General features: G+C 37.9%; 1 protein-coding gene across 3 annotated transcripts in view; it reads right to left on the reverse strand.

Annotated features, from left to right (window-relative positions):
• Positions 1-325: 325 nt before the first annotated feature.
• Positions 326-27,616, reverse strand: part of LOC127435967 (carnitine O-palmitoyltransferase 1, liver isoform-like) — a 36,750-nt gene continuing 9,459 nt past the window's right edge. For 2 of the 3 annotated variants that reach the window (XM_051689818.1, XM_051689820.1), the window contains exons 4-19: positions 27,354-27,525; positions 26,509-26,610; positions 26,199-26,336; positions 25,504-25,581; positions 24,867-24,974; positions 23,955-24,042; positions 17,735-17,930; positions 17,345-17,533; positions 7,422-7,527; positions 6,851-6,967; positions 6,366-6,530; positions 5,811-5,945; positions 4,524-4,676; positions 4,232-4,345; positions 2,491-2,583; positions 326-1,688 (exon numbers count right to left, since the gene is read on the reverse strand). In XM_051689818.1, the coding sequence (XP_051545778.1) occupies positions 1,599-1,688; positions 2,491-2,583; positions 4,232-4,345; positions 4,524-4,676; positions 5,811-5,945; positions 6,366-6,530; positions 6,851-6,967; positions 7,422-7,527; positions 17,345-17,533; positions 17,735-17,930; positions 23,955-24,042; positions 24,867-24,974; positions 25,504-25,581; positions 26,199-26,336; positions 26,509-26,610; positions 27,354-27,525 (2,044 nt within the window). In that variant the 3' untranslated portion in view covers positions 326-1,598. Of the gene's footprint in view, positions 1,689-2,490; positions 2,584-4,231; positions 4,346-4,523; positions 4,677-5,810; positions 5,946-6,365; positions 6,531-6,850; positions 6,968-7,421; positions 7,528-17,344; positions 17,534-17,734; positions 17,931-20,883; positions 20,969-23,954; positions 24,043-24,866; positions 24,975-25,503; positions 25,582-26,198; positions 26,337-26,508; positions 26,611-27,353; positions 27,526-27,616 lie in introns of all 3 variants that reach the window. The other variant, XM_051689821.1, reaches the window with a different exon arrangement.

Below are 27,616 nucleotides of genomic sequence, written 5' to 3' on the forward strand. Positions count from 1 at the left end.
GAGACATGGTCGACCGTTTTCTGTTTGGCTATCTTGATGATATTCTGATCTTCTCCCAAAATATCCAGGACCTCAGGCAGGTGCTTCAGCGAATGTTAGAGAATCGGCTGTTCTTCAAGGCGGAGAAGTGCACTTTTCATGCACATTCGGTGAATGTGATCTCTTTTTATTCGAGGCATGGTCCATATCAGCAGATATTCAACTATATATGTTATTATTTTAAGACCACACGCCCGTACACACACACACAGCAGAATTTGTAAAGGTAAATATCTCTATTTCAGCATACTTTCAGTCCACAATTCAATAATCAAAATACAACATCCTCTTTGAAGTCAAACCTTTATTGTGTTAAAATGTGTTTTGGATTACATTTACATTGAGTTCCTATATCAAACCTTTGCTGTAAACATGTGTTCTATGGAAAACATAATACAAATATAAAATGCAATGCAGAACCCATTTTACTTAAGTGACACATTCCCTTCAAATTCTATATATTTTCATTCATTTATTTTTACAATCAGTAATTATTATTATTTAATAAATCCATGAGCACACTTTCAAAAATATCTGATGAGGAATCAATGATTTAACCAATAAATAAATAGCACTCTTTCTGTCATTCAGAAACAACATATACAGAAATACATATTGGTATCCCTTATATACCTGTGGGGATATCCCAATTTGTTCTAAAAAAAAAAAGTCCATCATCATTTATATGATGCCTTTGATACTTGGCTTTAGTATTGGTGCATTCAAAAGGCATTAAAAATGAACTACTACACTTTTCCCACCTTATTTAACTCCCTCTGTTGTTATAATTGGCATATATAGGCACTTATTACCTCACACATTGGTTAAAAATCATAGTTTCAACATACAGCAGCAGAAGTGTTCCATAACTGGCCAAAACACACAAATTTACAGGCTCCAAATTCTTGTCATGTTGATTTGACTAACCATTGGTGATTCTATAAAAAAGAGACTTGTTGACAGTAAATACTAAAGACCTTAACAGAAGTGAATGAAAAAAAAAAGTATTGTTGCCCTATACAGTATTTGTCGTAATGTCCAACGTTTAATATATATGGCCCACATGCTTCCTTTATAGCTAAGCTGTCACAGTGTTACTCTAGCCACAACATTCAAGCCACATAAAGTGAATAAATTAGTTACAAACCCGAGTCTAAGAAATTCAACTGAGAAAAACAAACTAGTTAGTTCAGCTGAGTGTACAGCAAAGAAAGGCAACAGGAATTTCCTAGATCTTTAGAGGAGCTTTTCTAGCCCTGTCATGTCCATTCCAGAAATGTAGGCAACAATGCATACATCCCAGCACAAACACAAACTGCACACAATCGGCAATATAACGCCCCAACCATGAAGTATTTCTTGTCTTTTACCCTCTAAAATAATGCAATAACAAAAATGCCTGAAAACAATGCACCATCCATTTTAAATCCCTGTTCTTTTCATTATAATTACAATTTAACCAACAATTGATCTGTACATGCCTGAGGAGGATTAGCTCTCAATTTAAATATTTTATAATTATTCCCTTTTGTAGAACAGAGAAAACAAAAAAAGCTAAATCATTTGTTGTTGGCTTTGTTGTCAAGCTGGAATAGATCGAGGAGATCAAGCATTGCCTGTTTAATGTTACTACCAAAGCGACGAGAGTCCTAAAAATCACAGAGAGAAAGAAAATCATGTTTTAAAAATGTTCATACAAATTGTTATATTATTATACACCGATCAGCCATAAAATTAAAACCACCTGCCTAATACTGTGTAGGTCCCCCTCGTGCTGCCAAAACAGCGCCAACCTGCATCTCAGAATAGCATTCTGAGATGATATTCTTCTCACCACAGTTGTACAGAGCAGTTATCTGAGTTACCGTAGACTTTGTCAGTTCGAACCAATCTGGCCATTTCCGTCCAGTCTAGCCATTTCCGTCCACAGAACTGCTGCTCACTGGATGTTTTTTGTTTTTGGCACCATTCTGAGTAAATTCTAGAGACTGTTGTGTGTGAAAATCCCAGGAGATCAGCAGTTACAGAAATACTCAAACCAGCCCATCTGGCACCAACAATCATGCCACGGTCCAAATCACTGAGATCAAATATTTTCCCCATTCTGATGGTTGATGTGAACATTAACTGAAGCTCCTGACCCACATCTGATTTTATGCACTGCACTGCTGCCACACGATGGATGATTGTTGGTGCCAGACAGGTTTGTTTGAGTATTTCTGTAACTGCTGATCTCCTGGGATTTTCATGCACAACAGTCTCTAGAATTTACTTCTAAAGAAGCATATCATCAGAATGCTATTCTGAGATGCAGGTTGGCGCTGTTTTGGTGGCACGAGGGGGATTTACACAATATTAGGCAGGTGGTTTTAATGTTGTGGCTGATCGTGTATATAATTATTATATTATATTATATTATATTATATTATATTATATTTTCTATGAACTCACAGTCTCTGGGCTGGAGTGTTTGCTGGAAATATGGAAGTTGATGAGGTCCTCTCCAAGAATAAAGTATGAAACACCATAACCATCATCAGCAACCTAAACAAAGACAATAGCTATTAGTCACAAAGACAGAAGACATGAACCAAATGGAAATAAATTATTTAAAGGAATATTATGGGTTATTTTCAAACTAATTATTTTTAACGTATCTGATACACTTCCACTGTAAGTACATTACCGTAAATGCTTTCCCTGTTCGTTTATAAACTTTTCAGAACTTTTCAAGTTATTGCCTATGGCAGGGGATTTCAAACTTTTTGACGCCAAGGACCCCCACTTCCTTAAATATTAGGGCAACTGTATATTTTCATGTATAAAGTGTGATTTATACTGTGTGAGAAAAATAGTAAGAGTGATATTACAAAGACGTGTTGTTTGCACAATTCAATAATTGGCTTTTAAATATTCATTGTAGTAAAGCCAAAAGAAATGATAAAAATATTATAAAATGTATCAAATATAATACATAGGCCTATATATGAAAAAAAGTAGTTTGCATTAAGTTGCCAGTATATCTTTTTTGTACCCACTATGAAAGTAATGTTATGAGACACTTAGAAATAAATTATGTGTGAATTTTAGGGCTGTTGATTTAACGTGTTAATTCAGTGTGATTGTTTAAATAAAAAAAAAAGTGTTCAAAAAATGTACGCAATTAATCATGTCCCTGGATCTAATATGGAATATTCCTACCCTCAGAGCAATTCAAGCTTGAAGTACCATCTGTTTTCAGCAGGGGGCAGTAAGTGAAACTCAACTGTATAGGCAACGTGCAGGTGTACAGAAAACAAACCACACTTGTGCTTGCTTGACACTAGCAATAGAACAAGATGAAAACGCATTCTTGCGTTCAAACACAGCTGGACGGAGCACAATTCCGAATGCAGGGACCTTGAGATGTGTTTTCCTAAGTTTCAAACTACGTTTAACTTGACACACCAAACTAAAAATGCAGTGCATAAAATTACAGTATTACATGAAGAAAAGCATCCATCTGATGCATGTGTACATTGAAGCGTCCTTTGAAAATCCCTTATAATAAATCTATTTCAGACAGACTGACTAATTCAATTGCAAAATAAACTGCTGTGGACTGATAAGCTTATGTTCAATAATATGGAAATAAACAATATATTTACTTCTAAAGCCAATTTTGTATTGTGTTATCAATGCTTTACTTGTCTGCACAATAAAGTAATGCATTTTTATTATGTGAATTTTCTTTTACAATATATTTTTATTTATAGTTATATCTATTTATAATTATTTAATCATTATATATTATTGTTATTTGAAGGTCTTTCTCAGCAAATATTTATATATGCGATTCATTGCAATTAATTAATCAGCACATCGTGTAATTAATTTAATTTAAAAAAAATTGCTAAAAGGTCAGCCAGTAAATTTGTTTTTATTTCTTACTGTTAAAAACTAAAGCTGTCAATGAAATATAAAAAAAACGTGATTAATATCACTCAGAAGAACTCTATTGAGGACCACAGTTTGAAAATCCCCGGTCTGTAGTAATTGCCTAAATGCCACAGATGCAGTAAATAGACATGAAGATGAGAAAACCCAGAATTTTTAATACACAATGTGCTCTTCATAAACCCCTAAAACATACTAATAGTTGAGCTTTTCAGATTAGTGAAACAAGCTAATGGCATCAGGATGTTTAACTTACAGGCCCAAATCCACCACCACTGGTAACATATTCTGGGTGTCTCTTTAAGTCAAACAGCTCGACCTGTTGCAGTGGTGTCTGACTGGTAGAAAGCCTCCAGGGTTCAGACAGCACCTAAAACAAAACAAACCCATCAAAAACCATGTGACTCAATAACATTATGTGTCTGTATCAGTCCAGGTTTGAAAGCATGAAACCATTTCTTAACTTCTTAACAACACAGTAATATTTTGAATTAAATTCCCATGTTAGACAAACTCGTTTGTGTTTTAGCTTCAGAAGGGCTTCTGACCTCTTTGAGGAAAGCTGAATCTTCACCCAGATACTTGGATACTAAGTAGAGGCAGAAAAGATGACGGTCGATGCCGTTGCCCGTCATGGCCAGTCTGTATAATTCCTGGTGCTTTTCTGCTGCAACTTTCAACAGCTTCAACTTCTCTTCTCTCTGAATAAAAAAAGACAGCAAAATTACACAAAAAAAAATAGTTATTTGGCTGAACTTGATTGAGTTGTGGACAGTGGTTCCACATGTTTGAAATGAGTGTTCTTAACTTAAAAGTACTATGTAATCTCATCTCAAACACATTGTGTAGAAAGAATCTAGTTGAATTGAGTAAACCCAACAAAATTAGACGTGTCAGTGTAACTGAAATAAATCTATTTCATGTCTTAATGTACTAACTAGTGAAAGTGAATGTTAGCATGCTAAATACATGCTGGTTGAAACACTACAGAATGTAGTTTAGTAGCTATGCTAAGGTTAGCTCAGCATTTGTTCAATGAAGCGAGCAATCAATTTCATGAGCTACATCTACCTGTCCTCATTGTTAGTTCAAGCTCCACTCAAAACTCAAACATAACAGAAATTTTTCTAAATCTCAACGTAACAAAACATTAAACACTCACATGTTTCCCGCTTTATATTCATCTTACTCAACACATAAAATAAAACTTAATTTTAACATTTACTCTCTCTATCGTGTCCCATGCAAAGCATGCTGGGAAATGGAAATCCCCTGCCTAGTTTCATCAATGCTACATTAACATCACAAAAAGTATTCATGTAGTCCCAACTCAATGGATTTAAGGATAGTTCACCAAAACCTTATAGTTTCTCACCAAACCTTATTGTATGCTTTCATAACAATCATGAGTCTAATGGAATAATTTATTAGACTTCGGAAGAGGTGATCACCATAAACTGCCATTGTATGACAGCACTGAGCACAACATTTTTTGACAATTTCTCCCTTTGTGTTAAGAAAAAGAAAGAAAGTCATATAGGGTTATAACAACACAGGGGTGAGTAAACAAAGAGTGAAATTTCAATTTTGGGTGAGCTTTTCCTTTAAGTAAACTTCCATTTTACCAATTTAAAAGGATAGAACACAACAAAATCAAGTTGTAACAAAATGTTTTAGAATTGTGTTGCTTTAGTTCATTTTAATTAAGTAAACTGAACATGAGGGCGAGTAACTGATGAAAGAATTTTCATTTTTGGATTAACTATTCCTTTAATGTTTCTAAAAAATTCTTCAGATGTCCACACTTTAGATTAATTTCCAATAGTAAATCTCACCGTCGCACTATCACTCATCATGGCACGGACAAAATCACAAGTCTGATTGGTACAGGAGCGGACGGTCTCAGTACGGCCCTCTCTAAACAAACGTGTCATGGATGCTTCGTATGTCAGGCAGAACTTGCCCTTATCCTGCAAGAGAAAGATTTGGACTCATTACAAATACGTCAGGAGAAGCATCTGCAAAGAATCTCAGGAAAGTGTTCAGTAAATCTGTAAATAAGCAAGAAACAAGAGGTATTATCTTATAATCAGCATAAGTTTTGATTTGTGTCTTCTTCCGGTATTCATCTTTGCATATATAGCTTTTGTGTTGATACACAATGTTTATTGGCAATTGGCATCTTATGTGAGAAACCTTTGCAGATGCATTTGTAATTGTAAATTAGATTATGTGAACTTAAATTAAAAGGTTAATCTTTTTTATCTGGTGGTCTTTGTTGTTGGTCCCCTATATATTGTGTGCACAATGCACAAGCACACTTTTCAAGCAAATCAATTCACAAAATATATTTAAATGATAAAACAATAGCATGAGTTGGTCACTCTCACCCTGAAATGTGCCAGCTGGAGGGCAATCTGAATGAAAGCATCTGGGCTGGTCTTGCATTTCTTGATCAGGCCTTTGCCAAAGTTTTTAAAGGGGAAGATGTGCATGTCGACATCGTCCGCCAGAGTTTTAGCCACTTTTAGAGAGTTATTGATCACTGTCTGGCACTGTGAAGGAAGGAGGTCATTTCGTCAATAAAAACTGGTATAAATGAAACTGGAACTATTTTAAATTGCACAATAAGCAAAGATCAATTAAGTCTTTGTGATTATGGTTACTGATTGTAATTACATTATTACAATATGTTAATAATAAATGTATTACACATTATGCTTAGTCGATTCTCATCGCCTGAGCCATAACATACAACATTATAGATAAAATTTCAAACATCCTCTTACAAACCTGACTATGACAGAATATTTCATTAGATATTTCTGCATTAGATATTCTGAAGAGTATCAAATGCAGGTCTGTTGTTCTTTACCTCCTCTGGGATATCCCATTTCAGTCTCTGGGGTCCAGGCAGGCTGGGGTGAAGATTCCCTTTGCAGTGACCATCCTCAGCATAGCCTAGTCTCACCGGATCTGATGACAACACATGCTACAACACACAAAAACATTTGAAACATTTAAGTGATTAAATATGTGTGAACCCCCTTTTAAGGACCAAGAATACAGTATAATTAATACCACTGCTACAATGGCAGCATTGACTTTTTTTCTTCCATGAAAAACAAAAGGAGATTTTAGGGAAAAATGTTAGGGATGACAGACTCAGTCGACATTTACTTTCATTGCATCTTTTTTCCATACAATGAAAGTCAGTGGTGACAGTGATCTCCTTCTGTTTTCCACTAACGACAAACTGACAACAAAAGGACCAGTAAATTATGCAGGATTGTTCATTTTGGGTTGAACTATCCCTTTAAGTTGTATTTAGGCTAGAGCCTTTCTTTAACATGTCTATCCTGCTGAGGCAGTTTATAAATCTCAAAACATAGATTTTTTTTCTCTCCAGTAAATCAGTATGAAACAAGAGTGCTACATTTACTCACTTCCCAAAGGTGGCCGATGATAGGAGCATCAGCCCAGGAGTGTTCAGCATTCAATCCCATAGTGCCATTCTTGAACACAATCAGGTTGAACGATTTATCAAACCATCTGAAGACCAAAAACAACAAAGTGAAAATTTTAAAATGAGCGACTTTTAGTGACGTTACATTAACTTTAGTGGTCAACCTATTGCTTGATTAGTTATATTTAGTCATTTTAACCCTCTATAGGACCATGGAATTTATAAATCACATAATGAGAAACAGGTTTGCCAACCAATATATTGGCACTTTTATAAAGTCACATGGGTCTGGTTTATCCAATCTTACTCTTATTTTCTGTATTGTGATAGAATTTCTGGTTATCAAGGCAACAAACACAAGCAATGCTTGCATTTCAGACCTACTGTTGACGGTCAAAATTGTAAGCATATGTTTCATATTTCAAATAGGTTTAAAGACAATTTTGACACTTACATATAAGAACCAGGATTTTGAAAAATTCCAAATGGGTTGTCCGAAGTGATACGTTTAAGTTTGAGAAAATGTAATTTTGTATCCATGGTGGTTTCATCAAAATAAAAATAAAAATAAAATATATATATATATATATATATATATATATATATATATATAAAATATCTGCAAAAAGTGATTTAATGGCTTAAAGTGGTGTAAACCAAAAAAACACAATAGAATCCACACACCAGGCTCTTGAGGTTAAAAAAAAAAAAGAGAAAATGAGGTACAGAGCCAAAGATCCATTGAGAGGAAAATGTTTTACTAAAGATTAGCCATATACAATAAAAAAAAGTGTACAAATGTGCACATGAAAAAAAGTGAATATGTAAATGTTTTTATGAATATATCAAACGTTTCAGTCCTTTGTGGTCTATCCTCAGTGCTTAACATCTTCAATCTAAACAGCATGTGTATACACACATTTGAGCACAACATTGATTCCAAACACTACTAGATGATAATCATGGATAAACAAAGTATTAGGCAATCACTTAACCAATAAGTAAATGATAGTTTAACAGTAAATGAAGTAAATGACAGTTGGATGGAATATGACTCTGGAGGGCCCTAATGTTGTAACAGAGGCCGTTCCCCTATCACTGCCCGTGTCCACGACCACTGAGGCCGATCCCCTATCACTGCCCATGTCCACGACCACGGAGGCCGTTCCCCTATCACTGCCCATGCTCACGACCACGGAGGTCGTTCCCCTATCACTGCCCATGTCCACGACCATGGAGGCCGTTCCCCTGTCACTGCCCATGTTCATGACCATGGAGGTCGTTCCCCTGTCACTACCCATGTCCATGACCATGGAGGCCGTTCCCCTGTCACTGCCCATGTTCACGACCATGGAGGCTGTTCCCCTATCACTGCCCGTGTCCACGACCACGGAGGCCGTTCCCCATCACTGCCCATGCTCACGACCACGGAGGTCGTTCCCCATCACTGCCCATGTTCACAACTATGGAGGTCGTTCCCCCGTCACTGCCCATGTCCACGACCACGGAGGCCGTTCCCGTCACTGCCCGTGTCCACGACCACGGAGGCCGTTCCCCTATCACTGCCCGTGTCCACGACCACAGAGGTCGTTCCCCTATCACTGCCCATGCTCACAACTACGGAGGTCGTTCCCCCGTCACTGCCCATGTCCACGACCACGGAGGCCGTTCCCGTCACTGCCCGTGTCCACGACCACGGAGGCTGTTCCCCTATCACTGCCCGTGTCCACGACCACGGAGGCCATTCCCCTATCACTGCCCGTGTCCACGACCACAGAGGTCGTTCCCCTATCACTGCCCATGCTCACAACCACGGAGGTCGTTCCCCTATCATTGCCCATGCTCACGACCACGGAGGTCATTCCCCTATTACTGCCCATGCTCACGACCATGGAGGTCGTTCCCCTACCACTGCCCATGCTCACGACCATGGAGGTCGTTGCCCTATCACTGCCAGCACTCACAGCCACAAGGGCTGTTCCCCATCACTGCCAGCGCTCCTGACTACGGTGACTCCACCCTCAGAGTCTTCCACGACTCTGCCCACGATCCTCCAGCGGCTCCGCCTGCTCTGCCTCCGGATCCTCCTCCTGGAATTAAATTCCCTGCTCCTCCAGCGTCTCTGCCCACTCCACCTTCGGCTCAGCCTCCTGTGACTCAACTCCCCGAACCAACTGTGGCTTCGCCCCCTGACCCTGTCTCTACCTTGTGGCCGCCTCCCAGACCTCCTGACCCAGTCCCTGCCCTGTGGCCACCTTCCAGGCCTCCTGACCCAGTCCCTGCCCTGTGGTAAACCCCCAGGCCTCCTGATCGTCCGCAGGCTCCTCCCTGGCCTCTAAATCATCCTCAAGATCCTTCCGGGTCTGCTTGGCCCTGCCTTCCTTCCCATCAGTCACTGGGCGCCAGGAGTTGTCCCTTTGGGGGTGGAGAGGGTTCTGTCACGAACTGCCTTGTGTTTTTCCCTCACCTTCAGTTCAGTTTCAGTGACTCTTTAGTTTTCCCCTTGTTCATAGACTACATTTCCCAGTATGCACATTTTTGATTACACTCACCTGCCTTTCATCTTCCACAGCTGTTCCCTGTTGCCTTATTATTCATCTCTGTATATATATGTATATATATACACCCTCTTGTTTCCCTTAGTCTTCGTCAGTTCTTGTTTGTTTGTTAGCATGTTAATTTGTGAATGTTACACACAAAATTAGCCAGCAAACTGCTGTTGCGTTTGATTTCCTTTTTTGCTCAGTGCTTTATTTTCAACAGTTTTTTCTTCTGAGTAGCTTAATAAATATTCTGCAATTGGATCCACACTCTCTCGTCTCATTTTTCCTAGAAGCGTGACAGTTAAGTGATTGACTAATATTTAGTTTATCCCTGATTATCATCTGGTGTCTCCAGTGTTTGGATCAATGTTGTGCTCGAATGTGTGTATTTACATGCTGTTTAGATTGAAGATGTTAAGCAATGAGAATAGTCCACAATGGACTGAACATTTGCTATATTCATAAAAAGTGTGTGTGTACATTCACTTTTTTTGTTGTGCATGTTTGTACACTTTTTTTTCTTTTCTTTTTTTTTTTTTATTGCATATGACTAATCTTCAGTTAAACATTTTCCTCTCAGTGGATCTTGGACTCTGTACCTCAACTGGCATGGGACTTTTTTGCAGTTTTTTTTCTGTTAAAGTGGTGTAACCATCAAGTAGAAGGTATTAAAATGCTTTCCTTCTACCTCCTTGGTACCTACTTTCCTTGAATACTTTCCATGAATACACGTGAGTGTACAAAACTTTAATCGTTTACAAAAAAGTTTTCAAATGTAGTTTTCAAGGTAAAAACATATATTTTAACAAATATCATGATTTTAAAAATCACATATCAAAAAATGTTCTCAGGTTACTCCATCTGACCTGAACAAAACGTGCCTTTTCATAAATTAAAAATATGTGTTTTTTAATTTAATTTTTTATTTACTTTACACAGTCTTGAGGGTCTAAAGGGGTCATAGCTGCATGTTGGTTACACCACCTGACTTTGATTTGGTGGACAAAGGTTTTTCCAAATATCAATCATATATTTTTTCTAAAAATTGTTTCAATACTTTCATTTTAAGAAATAATAGTAAATGATTATTCCAAACTACTTTTTTACGTTTTTAACATGACTTTTTTTACCGTCTCCGGCCGCACCACATGATGTTTTTGATATAAAGCCCCAGAAAAAATATCAAAATGAAACCTATTTATCATAGTAGAGGTTATTCAGCTAATTTGTTTGAATAACGTAATAGATTCAGATCCAAAAAAAAAAAAAAAAAAAAAAAAAAAAAGAGCATCACATCATTGACCCATATTTCAAATAAACCACATTTTATTTGGGGGATTTAGTAGATTTTTAAAAAAAAATTATAATGTGGTCTATAGAGGGACAAGTGATTATTATCAGATTATCAGAGCACATTTAAATTCCATGCTTTCAAAACATGCTGCATAAATGATGAAACAAAAACAGTTTAAAAAAATAATTTTGTATGTAAAGTATGTAAAATTGTTTCCCAATAACAACTGATCTTAGTTGTTAAGAGCATTTCCTACAAGCAATTTTACAAGCGATCGTTATTTTTATGTGCATTTCTCAAAACTGCACTTAACATAAACACGTGAGGACGTGCTTACATGTTACTTATGGGTGCTTTCACACTTGGGTCGATTGCTTGGACCGAACCCGAGTTCGTTTCCTCCCCCTCCTGCTGCCTACGCTGGTCTGTATTCACATCATGGAGTTATTAACAAAAGTTTGGGAGGAGCATGCTCATTTAATCCAACCAATCAACACTGGAGTAAGCGTATATAAACCGCTGCTTACCTCTATCCGGCAACAGTTCTTCCGGCATTTAGCCGTGCCCACTTACCCATGTCAGAGCCATGCAACAGATGACCTACTATGTGTAAAGCATTTGGCCTCAACAGATAAGCTCACGTTTTCAACAAAGCTGCCGCAGCAGCTCACTATTTTCGTGGCAACATCGGCTGCCACTTTAACTATTGTTTCTACCATGTCTTTCTTTCTAATCTTTCCTTAACGAAGCAAACCCTGGCATTGAAGCTACCTCTGCAAGCGGCTACTGCTTTGCTGTATACCTGTAGTACAGCTCAGTATGGTTGTATACAGGTCCTTTCATCTTAACTTCCACACGGAGCGGTGCCTCCGCGATTGGACACTGCTTCAGCTTCACGTCACTTGAGCTCTTATGACAGCTTTAATTTGAGGAAAGGGAATCAAAGATCAGCATTGATTTCAAACTTATTCCAACACACTCCACTTTCAAACCGGTTTTCCCGCTCAGGCATTTAATTCTTCTCAGCCCTGATTACCTCGCTGTGCAGTCCGTTTTAGGGTGCGTTCCATTCAGAAGTGATCATCCCTATGCCCTATTCCCTTTGAAGACTTTTCAATCCACTTTGAGGCTAAACGATGTGGGGCTTTTGGAACTCACCTTTTAAGCCTTTTATTGGAATTTCTGTTCAAAGTTATTTCAACAAGACTATCATCATTGTTCTCCCTTCAAAATGCCCTTCGGAGAGTGATTTATTCCATTCGGAACGCAGGGCCAATCACGCATCAAGCAAACTTCCTTTAAAATGACCGCTACTCTAAATTACAAATATCTCTCCAAACTAGAGCAACCTTTTAGCGTGAGCTCACTGCTGCAGCAGCATCCACTCTGACCAGGCTACAGCTTCCTACGGCTGCATACAGCTTCTGTGCGAGCAGACGTGAACCGAGTTCGGCTCCGCAAGCGCCGTGTCGTGTTCCGCGTCTCAACTTCGTTCAGTTATTCTGTAGAATTTATTACAGGCTATAATATAAAGAAGCTGTGTTTATTCAACACTACTGCAAATGGTGTCCATAGTATATTTTTATACATCTCGAGTCATCTTGTCCCAATATAGTACAGAAATAATTGAATTACTCACATTGCGTTCAGAGAATAATCTACTAAACTCCAAACCATCCATATAAACTAAATATTATCAGACCATGGACAGTCATCCAAGTACTTTAGTTCCAAGTGCCTTCTAATTCAATGACAAATCACCACTTTTAACAACGTTGCATGTATGCACATATGTAAGTATGTTTCCTGATCGCTTCACAAATTATCCAGAAATGTAATCCAGCAAATAAATTAAGTTTGTCTCTGCATCCTCTGCCCCTGCTTACAACTGTAAGGAAATGAGAATACTATGTTTCCACTACAATAAGCTTCCTTTATTCACCCGCTTGGACCTACTGATCACCATTATGGCTGCTCATGCACTTCTATTACGCAGCTGTTTAAATGTTATTCCCTCTATGGTTATTTAAGCCTAAATAAGGAAAAAAAAAACTGACCAAGTTCATTTGCCATAATCCGCAAATCCGCAAATCATTTGCCGTAATCCGCAAATCAGTACGGTGCCCTTGAACTACTTGCTATACTTTCTTCACCCTTGATGGCTTGCAGGCCATTGAATTTAGCACCGCTTCACTACCAATAATAAGCAATAATAATTATAGAAATCATAAGTGTCTATTGCCTTTCCCCAATAGTGTCCGCAGATGCTATGTTTCGTTCTTTCTCCCTCAACAAGCATTTGAATATGGCTGCATTGTTTTACACGTGTCTTCAGGTGTCTTTGTTTTTTTATTACTAAACCTTTATTGTCCCCCGTGAGGGCAATTTTTTCTGCAGCAGTGAAATACAACACATACATATAAAACAATACAAATACAAATTACACTAAAAACATATATATAATAAATATAAAAAAGAATAAAATCAACAGGACATCAGCTGGAAATTAAAATTACACCCTGAAAACTTGATATGAAGGCTACATTTTTCAATTTAATTTAAGCAGAGAAATAGCATATGGTACAAATTAAAATTTAAATCTGTTAGTTTAGCTAAAGGAACCCTGTATAAAGACCCTGAAGGCAGTATCTGAAAAGCATCATGAAGAGGATGATTATTGTCAGATATCAGATCAGACCGTCTGGGCAGATTAACTCCAACAATTTTACTACAAATATTTACAAACCTCACAAGTGCATTTTTTTTGTTTAACTTTTAGAGAAGCTACCCAGCAAACCACTGAAAATGTCAGACAAGCACCCGCCACCACTTAACAAAATACTCAACAACAGGGCCATGATCTTTCATTATTCCAGTTCAAACGCTCAAACGCTACAGCAGTGCTTTAAACTCTGCTCCTGCAGGAGCCCACCTTTTACTATTCTGGCTCAACTATTCATTAAATACCATAATCGCCAGTGCCTCTGAATGCTAGGCGTTTCTGCAAATGCATAATTTACACATTACATTATCTGTAAATGTTGTATTATTCACAAACACTGTTGCTCAGAAAGCAGCAAGTAGTGGTAGCCCTTGTGCCAGTGTTTCTGATAATGGAGACACCCGCTATCAGAGTGCTGGACTTGGCTGTGATCTCAGCAGAATGCAAATGCATGCCCAAACTTGAGCCCCTGCTAGCTGCAATATGCTTCAGGTTTCTTCGGCATCATTCATTAATGGTTCAAATACTAATCTACTGCCACCGCAGTATTTTAACATGCTTCCGATGAGTCGCTTTTGTCTATGCTTCACCGTAGCCATGACGAGCCCCAACTTTGCAAGTGCTGATCCGCTTCTGCTCCAGCGCATACGTACTACCCTGGTATCTCACTGCAAATCCTCTCCTCAGGCAGTGCATTAAAGCCTTGCGACACCGCAACTACGGTGCTCCTGCTATTGGCTCAATCTCTCAGTCTACATCTCCGAAGCAGCGCAAAAGTGCTGTCCAGCTGTTGCGTGTGGGCTTTCATGATCCAGCTGTGGGCTCTTCCATCTGAATCTCAGTGGGGGCTCACCCGTTCGAATGCAACCTGGTCTCTCCCGTTCAAATCGCAGTGAGGGCTCTCCCGTTTGAAAGCTGTGTGTGTAACTCACATTTATTTGTATCATGAGCGCTCCCTTTCGAAGTGCTGAGGGGGCTCTCCCGTTCTAATGCAGTGTGGGTCCCCTGTTTGATTGCTTGCTGGGCTCGCCCGTTCGAATGCTGTGAGCAAGAACCCTCTCCCATTTGCACCGTGAGCTCCCATTTGGATTGCATCACGAGCCCTACCTTTCAAACGGTCCACGTCTGGAGGTATACTGTAGGCATGCATACTCACAAATGCATTCGCCACTATCAAACATCTATCGAAGCATCCCTCCCCCCCAAGCACTAAAGGCCACTACAAGCACTCCATCCCTTATCTCATCATTATCTAACACCCAAGCGGCTTCTGTTTATTAAATTCTTCCTAATACTTTTGGCGGGGGTTGGTTTCTTATAAGAAACCAGTAGGCGCAATCCACAGTATCTCTTTAAACCATATTCCCGGCTTGCTGTACCGATCATTATCCTCAGTAGCAATCAATATCGTCAGCAGTTTTGGGGGGTACCTCGGGCTTGGATTGAGTCTCGAACTCGAGCCCTCCATTATGGACAGCTAGCCACATTCTCTTCATTCAAAGATGACATGAACATGTGAACTCATGAAATGGAGCTCTTAACAAAAATTCGGGAGGAGCATCCAACCAATCAACACTGGAGTAAGCGTATATAAATCATCAAAATAGTACAAATGGCAGTTGTTTACCACTGTAACTAGGTAACAACTTGAAGACATCACTGTGTTAAGAAAAGTATTAAAGTTTGTCTATTTGGATTTACCACGAAAACTTGCCATGCACAGAACAACACTTGTGTTTGTCTCCCGCGGATGCATTGAATGTGCAATGATGTGATGAATATTAGCATATGTTTGCTGTGAGCCCACGGATGCATTGCAAGAGATGTGAAGAATGGGAGCTGCTCTCTGAAGGCGCTGTATTTGGATACAAGCAGGTAGGAGAAATGCATTATACCTTAATAATTGCGATCGTGAGCCTGCTAAGATGGGAATTATCCATCATTACAAGCGGTTCACTTCTGCAATTTGGTACGATTGCATTCATATCAGCAGCGAGCCATACTGGAGTTCACATGAACTGTACCCCAGACCACCTTTTCAAGCAGACTCTGGTGTGGTTCGCGGGTGCGCACCTGAGTTCAGAAAACAGCGTTCACATTATTCAAACGAACCGAACTTTGACTTCATTCGACCCCTGGTGCGCACCAAAAGTGCTAGTGTGAAAGTACCCTAAGAGAGTTGCTGTCCTCGTGAGGTGCTGAAATGTGACTGTATAGTGTTGCTCGTCAATGTAACTTCATTATATTTGCACGTAACTTTATAAAACATTTGTAATTTACCTGGCTGGAAATGTTTATAAATATTTAACCTAATTAATTACATAATTACATCTTGTTTTGCAATAATTGTGTGTAGAACGATCTATTTATTTTACACAATCACTGCTTCATTCACCAGGTGTGCATTTTTAATATTTAATTTTCACAAATTGCTCTGTGGGTCAAGATGAAAGTTTCCAGGATCAGTGAAGACAGTGGAGGCCCTGTGTATGGTCCTGCCAATGACAAGCATTAATTGAATATAACGAGATTCACCGTTATTGAAGAGCGCAAAATAAGGAGACGTGTGGAAGCTGCACTTTAGGGACATACACCAATCAAAGGGAGGACTGCTATTAACTCCCAAAAGTGATAACGGTAACAGCAATGCTTCACAACATGTGCGGTACTACGCAATGCGTGGTGCGGGCAAGAGCGCCTTTGGGTGTCAGAGAGGAAGAGGAGATGAGAATGAGGAGCCAATATATGGACAATTGTCATGCACGGCAGTAAGTTACTGACTTTTTTCCTTCTCTCTCTGATTTAAATGTATACAGTTCTCTGCAACAATTATGCCACCACTTTGTTGTTAGTTATTTGTTGTAGTCCACAAATATTTTTTTGTTTACTTAATATATCTGTTCATTTAATATTGACTAACCATTTTATGCATTTGCTATTATTATTATTATTATTATTATTATTATATTATTTTTAGCCTTGTCGGTTAAACAAAATTAAAACAAAACGTATGTCTACTGATATTAAATGATCATAAAGTTCAGCTATAGGTATCTAAATTGTATTACATATAATTTCATGATTGTCCTGCAGGTGTCTGCATAAATCTGTGTCCTTACGTTGTTCTTAGCGCTCTACAATTACTCTAGAGCACTCATAAATCTACAGACATTTTAAGTCATGATGGTTTTGTGAAACGTGTCATAAAACTACTTAGGCTTACAATGGGAAACTTTGGGGAAATGAGGCCCTGTTTAATTCTCAAAATAAATATTTTATGAGTTGCATGAAGCAATTTCACATTTACAGTCATTAATCATAATCTGGCGTGATGTTAGTAGCACCTGTCATAGCATTTTCCATGGAGTAGAGATTTGGCATAGCTGTCCAAGGACTGGATTGGATTTTCATGCTCGTAACATTGCTCGGTATCATCCAGAGTAACAAAGAAAGCAGCCTTCTCCACAGCATCCAAAGACTGCTTATTCTTTCCTTTGCTGAAGAACTGTGAGCGGGCTTTGGCCCAGGGAACTCTTTGTAATGGGAACAAAAGAGACAGATAAAATCACTTGGCTCAGTACATGTTCTTTTTCATTTGCTTTGATTGCATATCAGTGAACAGAGAGAAAGAAAATGCAAATCTGGTTCCTTGAACAAAGGGTAAAATGTTCATTCAATCCATTAATACTGGCCATTCAAGCCAAATTCTTAAGCCTATTGTCCAGGTATCTCACCTGTCACCTGCAGTCAGCGCAGCCAGCAGCTCCTCCCCTGGCTGAGGTTCAGACTCGTCTGCTAGGATCCTTTCAATTTGCTGCTCAATCTCACGGGGCAACAGCAACCGTCCGTCATAAAACATCCACACCTTGTAAAAGCGGCCCTTGTGGAACACAGCAATGTGCTTGCTCTCATTCACATGCTGAAGAACATCTGTCGAAGAACATAGATATGGTAAATAAAAAGTCATATTTAAGTTACTCCAAAACTTACATGTGCTATTTCAAAGTGGGGAAAAATTCTGTCATAGATTTAGGCTGTTCATTGAAGGGTTAAATGATTAATGGTCATTGGACAAAGAGAAAGTGCAAGGCAGATGAAAAGACAATTGTAGGAGAGAAGAGAGGCCAAACACTTGATATGGTTAGTTGTCATGACTCACAGAAGTGTTCTCTGGTATCACATGATATATAATATAATATAATGCATCTAAAACTATTTTAAACAACATGATACAGCAACATTGGTACTGTAATTCTTTTATAAAACATGCAGTTGTATTACCTCAACTGAGAGTCTACATAGAATATTTGTTCTTAAAAAAATTATTTTGTCACACCATGACAATTTAGGTGAACTGGTGAAGGCAAAACGTGCAAGAAGGGATATATTAAGGATTTCATGTTTGTGGTTTAATCCCGTTAATGTAATAAAAGTGTACATTCCACAGTGTATAAAGTGGTAACCTGCCGTTGTTATCCTAATCCTCCTATTCTGTTCAAGTAGGGCCACTTTACTGTTTGCAGTTATTTTTGACCAGAAACATTACAGGTGTAACTCTTTTTTTTAAAGCAATGATAACATTTCTTCTTCCCTGAAGTAAAAACAATAGGTTTATGCACTTCTTTTGGAATTTTATATTTTTTATATATTATTTACTTATACATTTCTCAATTTCACCATTCATTTGTATATACAAATAAGAAAATTTATTATAAATTTTATTAACTTCACTACAGTAAAAACCTAGTATGTGAGAATTTCTCATGTATCGGGGGCAGACTGCTGCCATCTAGTGGAAAAAGAAAAATAACATGACTTGAAAATCATGTTATAACAATAATAGCCAGTAGATGGCTGCAGTGTTCTATGTAACTTTCCCGTAGTGGAAAAGGTCAACTATCTTACATTTGGGTCAGACTCAGGCTTTGTTCTCTTTCTGTATGTGTGTGTGTGTGTGTGTGTTTGTTGTGTATTGTGGCTGATTTATAGATTGTATTTGAAATGCTCTGTTTTTTTAGTCTTTCCCATTCATGTCCTACAGTATGGTCGGTCAATTTTGAGTGCGAACACTAAAGGTGTAAATTTTTTCCCCGACCACTTATCCAATCAAGTAAAAAAAATCTGTTCAATGGCAAGTGGAGGAAAAGTCTAAAAGTCTTGTACCTCTCAGATAAAGGAAACCCTTTTTATTACATTGTAAAAATGTATTTCGGTCACAAATGACCGAAAAGTATAGAGTGCAACAGTGCCCGCCCGCTTTTATAGCCGTCTGGGTTCCGGAACTATTTTTGCCATTAATTTCTTCCCTAGACTTTTAATAAAATCCTTCATAAAAGAGTTCAATCAGCTCTGAGGAGAATCACATCACAAACTTTATTTTGAGGCAAAAACGTATTTGAAAATCGGACATAAAGACAAAGGTACAAGGATGTGTACTTACCGTCTTTCATGAGGGCACAAACTACAATCCCATGAAGCATTGCGAATGATGTCATTGAATAAAACATGATGTGAATATATATCTATTGATTTAGGTTGTTGATTATAAGTATAGAAACAATATATTTTATGTTTATTGCAAAATATTCCGATATATACAAATATATAAGTAGTTTAAGGGTGAAGGGAGACCGACTGGATTACGTCATTCACAGTGCGTCATGGGACTGCGCGGTCGCTCCGAGTCACGTTTCGCGGGTTTTGTTGGCCACGGTTCTATGATTGGTGGATTTTTCTCTGCTGTATCATGGGTAATGTAGTTGTTTACCATGAATTCTGCTATCAAACACGATTTTTGACAAAGGAGTTGAGGAGACGACTTACGCAGACGGATGGCTTCAACGGAAGCATATACCATCCATGAACAACCTCGTAGCTCAAGGTAGGTCTGTCTGTAAAGTTTTATAAGTTCAATCAATCAATTCATCTATGGGATAAATGAATGGGATTTTTACTTCCGGAACCAGACTGTTGCGCTCTATAGGAAGGTTAAGGAACTATTTATCTAATCCTTAAAATTTGGTTTGTTGGTGTAACCTAAAGTATTCAGGCTGATTAAGTGGTTAAATAAATAAAATCAATTAATTTAGATGTTATCACTTAAAGCACATTTTTCAGTGCAATTTCATACATATTATATAATACAAATATTCTAACTTAATGTAAATTACTTTAGTCTGAAAATATTAATCATGAATCAATGGTAGCTATGTCCATTAGTAATTCTATTACATTTATATACATTTCACTTCCATGAAAGCACATTATGAACTGTCTAGCTAGTAACAGATTAACTGCTCACAATCCTGTGACCCTATTGGGTTTATTGTGCTATATATATATATATATATATATATATATATATATATATATATATATATATATATATATACAAAAAAAGACAAGACTCTTTTATGGCCCTTTTCACTGGAACCCTACGGCTATACGAGTAAATCCTTGTGTCGTTTCCTGGTCTTCATTCATCTGTCAGTTAATAGGTTAGTCATTAAATCACACACGTTAACAGCACACCCTGAAAAAGTTGTAATCTATATTTCTTCTTGATTTAACCCCCAATTTTTATTTCGTAAGTGTAATCGAATTTGTCTGATTAAACAATATTTTTTAATTACATTTGAAAAACTAGTTACTTTAGAAGTTATTGCATAAAGCAATTTTTTTATGGTGGCCTGACAGAACATTTTTACACTGCAACTTCCTCTAAACCCATATCAAAGCAAACCCAAATCACACATGTGATCCAACAATTAAACTCATCTACTGATTTCACAACATGCATTTTAGTCACTAGCAGCTATTTGCACTAAAAAGTGGATTAATCACAAGATGAAGGCTCAAAACACAGTTGAGAGGACCGCTCTACCTGATTGAACACCTGGAACTCGACTGGTGTTGAATACACGTTCATACTGAGATGAGCACATGGGGATAGTGTTTAGAGCCATGAGCTGTAAAGCAGAATGGAGAGTCAGACACCAACAGAAAACAAGGAAGGAACCCAAATACCACAAGTGAAATCTGTAAAGGGAAATAGAGCAATGGAAAACAAAACAAAAAAGAAACAAATGGGAGTGGAGAAGTAAAGGATCATCAGGAAGAGACAAATTCTGCAACATGGAGACTCGCCTCAGGTCAACAGCACAGTTGCAAAATGATGTATGAAAACAGGCTACAATAACAGTAGAATACATAAGCAATTTCAAAACCTCAAACTGTTTGCTACCTGTAGATACAGTAAAACAGATTGGGATCTGTGGAATACAACATTAGTCCACTGATATAAAGGTCTGGCCATTTAACCCTTTAAGCTCAGATGGGCTCGCCGGCAGTTAAATCAGAAGTGTTCTGTTTTGATCATTTATTAATAATTTTGCACTTTACATATTATCATAATCAGTAAAAACATCAAACTGATCAAATATGTATCATATGTTGTTGGAAAGCTCAAAGAGTAGAATACAACCAGCCTATTTGTTTTACTCACAGACAAAAATATAGTGAGTAATAGCTAAGTATATGTCTTTGACAAACATGTTACATGTAAACATGTGTTTAGCCACATTTTTGCTTATAACTTTATGAAACATAAACAGAACATAAAATATCACATACCATTACTTAGAAGAGACAATTATCTTTAAAACAAGCCCACACACGAGGTAATCAGATGTACAGTTCATTTGATAATCTACACGATGCACAATGTGCACACTGCACATAATGTGCAATCTGGCTAAAAACACGTTAGCTTTCCTTGATCAGATGACTTCATCGGAAATTATGCAGTACATTATCCAACGTCATGGAATGCTAAACCAGTCGTATTAGGATTCAGATCGCTGCAACCAGAGGTGGAAGTCATCCAAATATGGGCAGAGGGGATCGTTCACTCTAATTACATATGGCCACCAGGAGATGGAACCAAATACATGACACAGACTCAATGCTGACTCAAATGACACAGAATGGAAATGAATGAGATCTCGTTACTCATGCCTGCCTGCTTTAGAGAGAGAGCATACCTTTAGTTATTGTTGTATTTGCATGTGTAATTAGTTATTATGTACAATTATTATTTGTTTTGAGAGGTTTTTGGACACTTGGAGACATTTTTGGACACCAGGTTAAATTATTTTTGCAATGCTTTAAATTTTGTCATATCAAAAAACACAAAATTTGCTTTGCTCAGTTAAAGGTAAAATGATTGGGAACAAAACAAAATCAGTTTTTCAGAGCTACCTTATTTACACCGTATATTATTTAAAATCAGAAAAATAAGTACAAAAATTTTGTTTTGTTTTTGTGATTTTTCAGCAGTTTCTTAGGCTGAAAGAGTGTCAGAATTTATCATACTCTATATCATTCAAAAATTTGAAATGTTTTCTTTAAAATGATACCAAACACTTGATCCTCATTGTTTTGTTTTGTTTTTGGGTCGAGATATAAATATTTAATTTTGGGTATGCCACTGAAACAGGAAATCTTTACAAACACCCTCAGAGCTTAAAGGGTAATTTGAGAGCAGGTGCCAATATCTAGAGAGCAGGGTGGGCCAATGGTGATATAATGCTGATGTATACTGTAGGTCTATAATATAATTTAATAATCAGAAATGATACATACACAAAATAGCTTAAATTAACACAATATGTACAATAACAATATTTGAAACAAAAAATGTCAACCTGGTCTCATAGAAACATGCTACTTTTCCTCTATTTTTGCTAAATTATTTTTACGTGGCTCGTTCCACGGCAGTTTCCTGGTGAAATAAACACTAGAAGCGCTAAAACAATGACTTTCTTACCTTTCACACAAATCACGATAAAAAACAACAGACTACCAGTTCATAAACACTTACTTTTCTCCCCTGTTCCTTACAAAGCTATCTTACGACATCGAAACACTTTTAATATAGTGCATGACTTGTAAGGCGATGCGATGTGTACCGGTTTACAAGCTTGTTCAAATGTGATCAAATTGTGCAGTAGCTCAACTGATTGAGCACTGCACTTGTGATGCAAAGTACCAGGGTACGCAAGTCGACACATGAGTCCAAAGTCATAGAAGCACCACAAAATGACTTGGTTACTTCAGCAATTCTGTTTTACATCTCACATTCGATTTTTATAACACTGTCAGTTAGGTTTAGGTTTAAGGTTTAGGGTAGGGAGGTATGTTTTGTTATTTAAAACTCCATTAAGCATTAACCTTAAACACCTTGTCTGTTTGGGAGAAAATGTAACTCGCTTTTAGCGCCACAGAGTGGACATTTCATCTCAGAACTGCCGCAATACCTGTCAGGAACCATGCAATATCATTTTGCAAAAATGTCGCCACAGTCACGTAATCTTCATGAGATCAGGCTAGATCAGGCTTTTGTTAATGGTCATCGGCCTATGCCAATTATCTAAAAATGGCCACATTTTTTCCAATTAATCCATCCGGACAATACATTCTTCTAGCCGATTTTGGGTTTGTCTCTTTTGCTATCAAATCATTAGACTGCCATTCAAAATTTCGAACTAATTCATCCAAAAGCTTTCAAGCTAAATCCACAAAGCTCAGCACAGTCCTTTAACCTGTTCTGCCTTAATGAACTATATCTTTTCTGACAAATTGGACATTCCATGGTTATTCTTCTGGAATCTAAGTTTGTCTTTTCCTTTTCTAGATATATTTAATTGTATAGGAATTATTATATACTGTATATTTGTATTAAATCAGCCATTAGCCACTCTGCTCTCTGGATCTCATCATCAGCCATTGAAAAACCCATATCAGTCAACCACAAGAAATAATTAAGCACTAATGTACCTACTGTCTACTGTGCTGTTGTCCTAATGCCGAGGCTGCATGTTGGCTAGCCGCTGCTGGAGCTGATGAAGGAGGGTGGGTTAGATGCGGGTCGTGTGGACGAGCCCCTCTTCTTACCTGTCTCAGGCCCAGGGATGCGGGATGTGTTAAACATGCGTTCCCACTGTGCTGAACACAGTGGCACTCGATTCTCCAGCAAGTATAACTGGGCGTGTGGCGTGAGTGCACATAGCAAATGCAGCAGCGTCCAGGTGCAAGGAACAAAACAGAAGATTGTTTATGAGGAGCTCTTTCACAGTCAAGTAGACAGAGGTGGGGGGGTTAGTACGGGAATTAGAGAGTGAGGGAGAGAGACAGAATTGTATGAAATGACAAACAGCCTAAAATGTGTTTACTGATTTGGAATAATAAAAAAGAGACACAAACATGCACCCAAACACACTGGTAACACTTTACAATAAAGTTCTACTTGTTAACATCAGCTAATGGATTAGTTATATATTGGTACATAAACACTTGCGCACCTTTCAAAAACCTATTAGAATGCTGCTTATGCACATACATGGCCACATAAGCCGCATTCTCTGGCAAACCTACTGGTAGTTGTATTAATAGTGCTTTCTCTTAAACGGTGTGAGGAAAACTCTGTTCAAATTTACATGATGTTTCAGAACACCACTTTCTGCAAAAAAAACCCTGAAATAAGCCGTTTAATTAAGTATGTAAATGGGGTCACTCATGTTTGTTGTATGGAAAAGAACTGCTTGGACATAATTGGAAAAATCTCCATTTGTGTTCCATAGAATAAACAAAATACTCCAGGTTTGGAATGATATGGGGGTGGATAGATTATGGTGGATATTCTTCAACCAGACACTTAAAAGTATGTGATTTCTTTTTTCAGGGGTAAAACTAGACCATTATTCTTTTATAGGACAAAGGTAGAAAAGTATGTGACTCTTTTGTTTTAGGGTTCATCAGAGAATAATGTGTTTGTGTTGTAGAGTCTATTATGGATTCTAGACTCACTGGTTTGATTTGAGCTCTGTCAAGTTTTCTTCTGTACATCATGAGGGCGTGGATGGAATTGCCAGCACGGGCAGCTTGGAGAGTAGTGGGAAACACATAGAGGAAGTCCTGATAAAGACAGAGAGAAGGTGATAGTGATGAACACTTTCATGTGATGTCACCAACCTGAGTTTATGTGCCTTGTTTAAGGGAACACTGGTGATGTCTCGGATCTTGCGGGGATAGAACTCGCAACTTCCCAGTTACAAGCCCTGAATATTAACCACTATACCACTCCATTACCCAAAAAATGGTGCCATGACCCAGATGTAAAGAGGTGCATGGCTGTCTACATGTTCTTTGAAGGCTGCAGTTGCTGAACATGGACTTCCTTGATTATCTGCAGTAATTATATTGATATGATATTGTCTTAAAACAGTTGATGTGAGTACTCTACAAAATGGCTATTATGCTACTATGATGTAGCAAATGGTGGCAAAAAAGCCTGCCTATTTGTTCAAGTCATACAACATCATGTGCTACAAGCAAAATACACTGTAAGATTGGTAATTGCTCTCATTTTGATGGACTGTTTTGTCCTGACTTTGTGACAGTTTGAATTTTTATTTCTTTTCATCACATTGCATTGTAGCCTTACCATTGCATAGTAGTTGCTGTTGACCATGATTGGTCCACGACTTCTAAGGTAAATATACTCCTCCCACCAGTCACTGACCTGGGGATGAGAGTACAAAATAGATAAATATTTATCTACAAATTATGGCACAAATCTCAAATAAAGGTATTTCAGTTATGTGAATTTAAGTAAATTTAACTTAAACTAGGAGCTCAGATTACTTTCAAGTTGGGTTTGGGTTTTAGTCCTGACCAGCTGCGACCATGTCAAGAGATGCATGTAGGATTGGCAACTGTCCCATATTAGCTGGGACATCTAATATTTTGAGCAAAATAAAGACAAGGGGGAACCCATTCAGTATCACAGCACTCAAGATGCAAGTGTCCCGTATTCACATGGAGTTTGCAACCCTAGATGCATGCCAAGATAATTTGTTGGTCGCTTGGTTTCTATTTTTGTTGTGCTGTGCAGCTTCACCCACAGTGAAATCTCACTGGTATAGAATTCAGCTCCACATAGTTGTATATTCAACATCAAATATGCTCTGATTGGCTGTGATTTTGTCACTTATTCATGTTACTTTGAATGGTGAAAGTGAAATTGGTTCTACGGAATTTTTTAATGAGAAACTTGACTATTGAAATGTACCCACAAGCCATTTGTGATACTCAGTGAAATCTGCAAATCCTTGATTAAGTGACGATCAGCAAACTTACATAATTAGAAGCCCACCAGGATTTGAGCTTCAGGTACCACTGGAGTTTGGGGCCCAAGTTTTTCTCAAAGTCTTTTGCCAACCCCTCCATTCGTTTGTACTGTTCATCATCCATCAAAGGACGAGCTGACTCAAGATACTAAAAAACAAACAAACATAAAAACTGTAAAATTATTACGAATTTAAGGTACTTCAAAAAGCGTAGATATTCCCTGGTTGAACTAAATCCTTATATAATAGTCCTTTTCCATTGTATTTATTGAATTCATTCAACGATGTTTCTGTTGACCAACTAAAAATTCATGACTCACTCTTTTAACAGTGTCTTTCACAGGAGGCACAGGTAACCGGGGCAGTGTACTCTGGAAGCTGTACAGCATTGGCTTTGGCCCAGAGAATAACTTCACCAACACCTGAATTGAGAGTGATAAAATGGGGCCAAAGGTCATCCATATGAAATGAGCATAGACACTTTTGCCATAACATCTAAACGATGTGTTCCAATGAACAACAACGTATATTACAATTTATGATGCAGATAAAAAAAAAAAGTAAAAAAAATTAGATAAGTGACATGGAACTACTAGAACAGTTTTGAAACTAGATAGGTAAAGTTTGACAAAACAAACTTAATGTTGGTTTGACAAAGCCTTATCTGAAAGTTTACCTAGTTTTGAAATGTAATGTTTATATAGACACTACAAAGAGACAAAAAGCAAGAAGCCAGCTAGCTAGCTAGCCAGACAGACTGTCAGATAGATAGATTTATAGATAGAGAAAGAGAGACAGTTAAAGCAAATTAAAAGCCTTATATTTTATAGATCATTATTGAATAGTCTTAGCCCATTTAAACATTCCGTCAATGTAAGCCTATGGGATTTTTGTGCGAAAACCGTAATTCGATCAGATGAAAAGTCATTGCAACCCAAATCAGGACAGTTTGAAGGTCTGTGCCGAGTTGGGTGGGTGTAGCTTGAAAGGTCTAGGAGGAGTTACAACTGATCATTTTGGTCTTGGTTTAGGGATTTAAAAAAAACAAAAAACATTTATTAAATAAACCAAGTCTGCAGAATAACAGTATGTTGGCTTTGTCAAGCCAAGATAGTTATAGGGTGTGACATTATCCCAAACTTTTTGACTTTGGTCCCACACTCACCAACCAAATCTTTGTCTTTAAGGTCAGAGATCCATGACGGTTACTCATCCAGCCGTGCCAAGAGAGCAGATACTTAAGGGCATTCCTCATAACGAAGATAATAGCAAACCATAATCCTGTTCCAACCAGCACACCACCAGCAATACGTTGGCCTTCTTCTGTTATGTATTTGCTGCAGAAAATCATAGCTTTAGCTGTTAGTTGAGAAATGAACTGCACACATAACTTTAAAAATATACAATAGCAACCAAACAATTGGAGAT

The sequence above is a fragment of the Myxocyprinus asiaticus genome, chromosome 46 (genome assembly GCF_019703515.2).
Source record: "Myxocyprinus asiaticus isolate MX2 ecotype Aquarium Trade chromosome 46, UBuf_Myxa_2, whole genome shotgun sequence".
Lineage (NCBI taxonomy): Eukaryota > Metazoa > Chordata > Actinopteri > Cypriniformes > Catostomidae > Myxocyprinus > Myxocyprinus asiaticus.